Consider the following 7,333-nt stretch of genomic DNA (forward strand, 5'->3'; position numbering starts at 1 on the left):
GTGCCCTCTGGAAGCCCTGTTTTGTGCTGTCTCTTATGCAGCCAGAGCTTCCTCACGTCCTGCTGTCATCGACAGCTGCTTCATCATCTTGGACAACTGAATGTTGTGAAGGCCAGCTTTTGCCAGCTTGCTGTCACTGCCCGTTGCGAGTGTCCATCAGACCCTCTTGCTATTTCCTCAGTAATTTTTTCAGCAGCTGATTAGAAATCTCTCTGCTTGGAGTCCTGGTAAACACTACGATGGCCCAGCGATAGTGGCCAAGAAGGCCGGTGATATCTCCTGGGCTGCCTTAAGAAGAGTGTGGCCAGTAGGTCAGGGAGGTCATCGTCCCCGTCTGCTCTGCCCTGCCCTGGTGAGGCAGCGTGTGTCTCCAGTGTGCCCCGTGTCCAGTTCTGGGCTCCCCAGTTCAGCAGAGATGGGGAACTCCCAGAGAGCGTCCAGCAGGGAGCAGTGAATGAGGTTGAAGGACTGGAGCATCTCTGTCGCAAGGGAAGGTTGAAGGTGCTGGGGCCATTTGCACCTTGAGTACTGCACCCAGTTTTGGGCCCCTCACTACAAGAAGGACACTGAGGTGCTGGAGAGGGTACAGAGGTGGCTGCCAAGCTGGGAAAGGACTTAAACACAAGTCGTATGAGGAAAGGCTGAGGGATCTAGGGCTGTTTGGCCTAGAGAAGAGGAGATCGAGGGGAGACCTCATCGCTCTCTACAACTACCTGAAGAGAGGTTATAGAGAGGCGAGAGTTGGTCTGTCCTCCCTAGTGGAGAGTGATAGGATGAGGGGAAATGGATTTAAATTGCGCCAGGGGAGGTGGAGGTTAGATATTAGGAAGAATTTCTTTACTGAAAGGGTTGTCAGCCATTGGAACGGGCTGCCCAGGGAGGTGGTCGAGTCACCATCCCTGGAGGTGTTTAAGAGACGTTCCTGGAAGTGTTTAAGAGACATTCCTGGAAGTGTCTAAGAGACATTCCTGGAAGTGTCTAAGAGATATTCCTGGAAGTGTCTAAGAGATGAGTGGATGTTGTGCTGGGAGGAATTGTTTAGTAGGTTGATAGGGCTGGGACAAAGGCTGGACTCAATGACCTTCTAGGTCTCTTCCAGCTGATACGATTCTATGACTCTATTTAGCCTGGACAAGACAAGACTGAGAGGACACCTTATAAATATCTAAAGGATGAGTGCAAGGAAGATGAAGATGGACTATTCTCAGCAGTGCTCAGTGACAGGACAAGGGGCAATGGGCAGAAGCTAGAACACAGGAAGTTCCATCTAAAAATGAGGAAAAACTTCCTTATTGTGAGGGTGACAGAGCACTGGAACAGATTTCGCAGAGAGGTTGTGGAGGCCCCTTCTCTGGAGACGTTCAAAACCCACCTGGATGCAGGCCTGTGGAGTGTGCTCTAGACAGTCGTGCTTTACCGACGGGGTTGGACTAAGTGATCTCTAGAGGTCCCTTCCAACTCCGATGAGCCTGTGTGTGGCAGGCAGCCCATCAGTCAGTTGTTACTTCTCTTGTGTGCATGTGCAGAGGGAGATGTGTACCTGTGCTCTGTGAGCTCCTTTGTTTCAGAACAAGGGTTTTTTGAGAGGTGAAGTGGGAAGGAGCAGGAGAACAAACCTTTCTGCTGCTTGTGTGTGGTTACTGGGAAGCTTGATATTTGCCTGCGTAATAACCTTGTTTGCCGTGGTCTCTCAGATTTAAGAGTTCTCTAGAACAATGGAACACCTACAGGAAAGATTTTAAACAAAAGAGTGATAAAGGATAGGCAATTGGACGCAAAGTCCAAATGCTGAGTTTAGTAGGAAAAGCTTGGTGCTCATCTCTTTTGAAAATTAGTTTCCTGCCTTAAACTAGAAACCTGCTACAGAAGCTGTAGCCTTAACACGTGCCTTTTGACTTTTTTGAAGATGGTAAGCCAGTCTTCAAGTTTTGTTCTGATGGTCTGTTCGCTATCCTGATCATCAAAATATTCTGCAGAGAATTCAAAAACTCGTTTAACTTTGGTCTTCAGGTTTCCACTGAGGTTACATGAGAGCATAGTCTACATTTTTGTGATAAATGCTTCATGCAGCAAGTAAATGTTCCAGTGCAACTGCAAGCTAAACTTATAATTGTGTGAAACAACATCGTTTGTTAAGTCATGCTGTATAAAATTGTGCCTTTATGTTGTGCTTCAAATGCTGTTGTACAGAATGTAAAATGCAAAAACCAAGTAACCTCTTTGCTGTACTTGGAAACTTTTTTTGCAAATTGATATATTTTGAAAGCAATAGGTTGAAATTATCTTTTCTTCATGTTGTTCTGGTGTAACATACTGATTTCTTTGAAAAGAAGAATTTTTCTTTAATTTCTTAGTTTTCTTCCAGAACAGATTTTAGGATATGACTTACCTTACCAATTTGTTCCTGCTAGGTGTCTTTTTTGATCCCTGAATGTGGCATACTACCTGAGGTGCTGAAAAGTACTATTGCAGATGTTGGAGAGTACTACCTGGTGAGGAATTTATTGGTTCATGAATTGATCGCTCACGAATTCATTGATGCTTTTGTGAAGAAAGGTAAGGAGGTAATTAGAACATGATAGATGTGGTAATACTGTATTTTTTTTCATAACACAGTAAAATCCATTAATTATTATTTATTTTGAAAAGTATTTTAAAAAATACTAAGAAAATTCTACATCATAGAATCATAGAATTGTCAGGGTTGGAAGGGATCTTAAAAATCATCTAGTTCCAACCGCCCTGCGATGAGCAGGAACATCTCCCACTAGACCAGGCTGCTCAGAGCCCCATCCAGCCTGGCCTTAAAAACTTCCAGGGATGGCTTTTTTTTCTGCTTTGGGGGCTGTCAACATTTATTTATGCCCAATGGGTCAGAAACCTGTATGATTGCTCCCCCTTCATTTCTCCCTATTCCCTCTTAATTCTGCAAGCCATCTCACCTTTATATGGGTTCTTACAGGAATCACCTCCCCTTCTCCCTTTCTAATTCTAATGTTGTACCCTTCAGATGACTGTCAGGGAGAAAAAGAGCTTTAAAGGGAAGAGAGGAGAAAAAAGAACACGTGGGTGAAACTCCCTTTAGCCTTCTTAATGGCTTTTCTGCCACTAGTTTTATGGAAGTGGTATGACATTGTACACCAGGTTTACGGGATCAGGCTCTTGTATTTTTAAGAACACGGTTGTGGCAGATAGTGCTACGAAATACTTTTAGTAGTGTTAACATCTTCCGCCTTGTCTTCATGTGAACTAATAATAGAAATGTGTGGGGAAAAATGGGTTTTCCAGTTGCTGTTTGAGGAATGTTGCAGGTGGGAAGAAAGTGTTTTCATATTGGGCCATATTGTTGATGTTAGATCTATTAAAATCCTTTAAAATAGTGCCAGTCCAAGGTTTTTAAAAATAATAACAAAATGCTATTTTGCTTGAAAAGTGGAACAAAGTTAGTTGATGGAAATACAAGTGTTTAGAGTGATTGAAATGGTATTTGGCATGTTCACTTATCTTGAGGTGAATCTTTCATATTTTTCATGTCTGTCTTTAGAAGCTGTGTAATCTCATGGTTTTCTGCTTTACTCTTGAAGGTTCATGCTACGCACTTAGCTATAACACAAAAATTGATCAAGATAATACTGCAGCTCTGCTACCAAATGGTATGTTTTGGCTTTAGTGATACATACATTTTGATGGTGTTCTGGGGGTTGTTTTTGTTTTTTTCATTTGGAATTATGTGAACTGGAAAACTTAATGCTTACTTTACGTCCTAGCTTTATTAGAAATATGTTCGATTTGGAAAAATATTCGTTCGTTTTAACTTTTTTTATTCATGCTGTTAAATTATTTATTTAAAGGAAATTAAAAAGAAAACGAAATTCACTGATGTGTAGTATTAGATTTTCAGTGCTTCAGCCATAATTGCAATTGCTACAGAAGGTTATTATTGTGAAAGCATTGCATTCCAACTTCGTGTTTCCTGCTTCTTAAAAACAGAATTTGTGCCAGCAAAGAAAATGATCAGTGCTGATTAGAAACACTTTTTAAATATTCAGTGTTTATTCTTTGATAATTATGTGACCTGTTAAAATACCATATTGCAGTTCTGTCAGAGTTTTATGACAAAATGTTCCATCTCAGGTGGGATTTTACACTATATTTGGGGCTTCCAATATGTTTTCTTATTTCCATTTAACAGCATATCAGATATAACAGAAACACAAATTGATGTGCAACCTCTCTAGGCTAATACCCTGTAATATGACAGGTGCCCATCAGGGCATAAGTAAATTCAGGTTCTTCAGAGGAGGGATTGTTTTATGTGCACTGTTAGCACAGTCCTAGCGAAACGGATACGTGGTAGTGGCTGAGTTTGTATGAAGCAGTTATTACAAGCTACGCACGATTAATGCCGAGACAGCGTTCCGGTTCCTGGTGATGTCAGTGTCTGAAATCTTCAGCATCAGCCTTGCTGGCTTGTGTTTTATATGATACTCTAAGACTGTAGAAGAGATCTTGTGTGTGAAATTCTGCACCAAGTGGCAGCTGCCAGATCTGGTTTATGAACGTGGAAGCAGAGTAGTTCCGGCGCTTATCTGCTCATCGCGCATAAGCATGATTTACTCAGTGTGATTAGTCCAGCTGGAGGAGCTGCCTCTGTGTACGTAGCTGAGCAGCGCGCACAGGACCAGTTACTGAGTCAGGCCCTAGTGTAACGTGTTCAACTGGTGACCCAGCAAATGCTGGGAGACATGTGGAGGAAGGATTGAGGCAATGGAGCGAGGTAGTACGGTACAAAAAGCTGACTGTCGCAGGGATAATACTACCCTTTTCTCATTCTAGTTCGTAAGATGTCTGTGACAGAAAAAAGAATAATTGAGTTTTAACTTTTTTTTTTAAGGGTTGATCTGCTAATCCGTTTAGCTGGACCTAAGGAGTCTGGATTACGTTAGTAATACCACTGATCCAAAAGTAACATTCTAGAAGGTGTATGGTTCTCAGAAGACTTCCAAGGGAACTAAGTAGAAGATTATTTGTATTAAAATTTGCTTTGTTTATAGGAAAGCTAATTCTATCAGTGGATAAGGATACTTTTGAGGAACTTGGGCTGCAAGGTCGCCCTTCGCAGTATTCTGGCAAAAAAGCAATGAGATATAGTAAGTATTATTTATATTAACAGTGCTTATTTCAGATCTGTCTGTGAAGCACCTTGTTGGATGTTAAATCAGCAATACTGAAACTTCCCTTTCCTTAAAATTGGTTAGTGTCTAGGTCATAATTTTCCAGATGCAGGGCAAAGGACTGAATGAAGAGAAAAAAATAATTTTTCTAAATAATAAAGGTTTTACCCAAAGGATCACACATTTGTTTTCTTATGTTCTATAAATTTTTTAATTTCTAGGTTTTACATTATTGTTTTTACTAGAGTGATGTAGAACTCAAGAGCTTTTGTATACTGTGCACAGTATCTGTGCCTTCTTATTTAAATTAGAAAATATTCAACTAATTAAGGTAGAGCTTAAAGTTTGCAGACTATACAAAGAAACGAAAAAAACAACCAACAGTGAAGAACCTTACCCAAGACTGCTTGTTGGAAAGGGAAAATTGGATTAAATTTAACACATTGAAAGTGGTGGTGTCTATATACCAAGTACTTGGAAAATGTAATTTTTTAACAGCTGCAGAGGAGATACACTGAGAGCGATTTTGGGGGGGTTTTTTTGATAAGTAAATAAAAACCCCATCAACGCTATGCCATCTCAAAGGTATATTGCAGTACTTAATAGGTGGTACATAAAAACTTTAGAAAGGGAAGCCTGTTATCTGAAATAAGAATTTTGGCAAAATGGGACGTCATCTTACTACTCAATTTGTCAAGCAAAATGTATGATGCAATTTCCGTCTGAAAAATAAATGTACATTTTAGCCTGGCAGCAATTAATCTAGGAAAAAAAAAAACAGTTGAAAGAGTGTCATTGCCATATACATGATGTTAAACTCCAGATTTTTTTAGGGCTAGTAGCTTGCCTGATTACCAGGATATTTTTGAGGTGCTGTTTTGGTACTTCTGTCCGGGCCATTACAAAAGGAATCTGTCCCTCCAGCTGCTAGAAAGCAGTTCTAGGTTATATCAAAATAAGGACAGCAGGAGGTGAATATTTATTTACATAATGCACAGTCATGTTTGCATAATCAAGTACTTTGTAAAGATGCTGTACACGTGAAAAGGAAGTGTAATGTTCTTTGGTTCCTTTGTGTTCTTTTAGTTTTTAATGAATGAAATATTAAAATTTGTTTCAGCTGAGTAACTATGGCTTTTCTATGTTTTTGCAGTTATAACTATAGACTTGACTGATTCTGGCTTTCACCCTGAGAGCAAGAAACATAACAGAGTGCTTTGGGCCTTGAAAGAAAAGAAACCTTTAGAATTTGACTTTCTGATGGCCTGGCATAATACAGGTAATAATGAGAACTAAATGTAAAACTAAAATGTAACTGACATGAAGTCCAAATAGTTTTAGTTTATTGCTGTTTTCTAGTGATTGTCCAAATGCATTTTTAGTGGAGGGAAAGTTAGCATAAAATGGGTTTGAGTGGGATTTTTTTGTTTGTTTTCTCTATTTGCCTGGGAGGTGTGTGTGTTACTTCCTACACAGCCAAACCTTTCACTTCAGGAACACAACAGTGATTCGTAGGAGATATCACAGTGTGCCGGGGACTGGAAGGGACCTCAGAAGATCATCCAGTCCAGCCCCCTGCCAGAGCAGGATCACCTACAGTAGGTCACACAGGAACACATCCAGGTGGGTTTTGAGTGTCTCCAGAGAAGGAGACTCCACACCCTCCCTGGGCAGCCTGTGCCAGGGCTCTGGCACCCTCACAGGGAAAAAGTTTTTTCTAATATTCTTGTGGAACCTCCTATGTTCCAGCTTGATTCCATTACCCCTTGTCCTATCATTGTTTGCCACTGAGAAGAGCCTGGCTCCATCCTTGTGACACTCCCCCTTTATATATTTATAAACACTAATAAGGTCTCCTCTTCTCGAAAGACTCTCTCAGCCTCCTCTTCTCCAAGCACAAGAGACCCAACTCCTTCAGCCTTTCCTCATCAGGGAGATGTTCCACTCCCTTCATCATCTTTGTGGCTCTGTGCTGGACTCTCTCCTGCAGTTCCCTGTCCTTCTTGAACTGAGGGGCCCAGAACTGGACACACAATTCCAGATGTGGCCTCATCAGAGCAGAGAAGAGGGGCAGGAGGACCTCTCTCCACCTACTAGCCACCCCCCTTCTAATACACCCCAGGATGCCATTGGCCTTCTTGGCCCCGAGGGCACATTGC

The 7,333-nt window shown here is 41.2% G+C and overlaps 1 protein-coding gene across 1 annotated transcript in view; it reads left to right on the forward strand.

The window, feature by feature from the left end:
• Window positions 1-2,411: 2,411 nt before the first annotated feature.
• The window catches only part of RPP40 (ribonuclease P/MRP 40kDa subunit), a gene marked incomplete at its 5' end in the record, with an annotated part of 11,328 nt that continues 6,406 nt past the window's right edge, over window positions 2,412-7,333 (forward strand). Inside the window, 4 exons of the mRNA XM_009867436.1 lie at window positions 2,412-2,556; window positions 3,585-3,653; window positions 5,055-5,150; window positions 6,328-6,453. Coding sequence (XP_009865738.1) covers window positions 2,412-2,556; window positions 3,585-3,653; window positions 5,055-5,150; window positions 6,328-6,453 — 436 coding nt within the window. The remainder of the gene's footprint in view (window positions 2,557-3,584; window positions 3,654-5,054; window positions 5,151-6,327; window positions 6,454-7,333) is intronic.

The sequence above is a fragment of the Apaloderma vittatum genome, unplaced genomic scaffold (assembly GCF_000703405.1).
Source record: "Apaloderma vittatum isolate BGI_N311 unplaced genomic scaffold, ASM70340v1 scaffold6844, whole genome shotgun sequence".
In the NCBI taxonomy this organism is placed as follows: Eukaryota; Metazoa; Chordata; class Aves; order Trogoniformes; family Trogonidae; genus Apaloderma; species Apaloderma vittatum.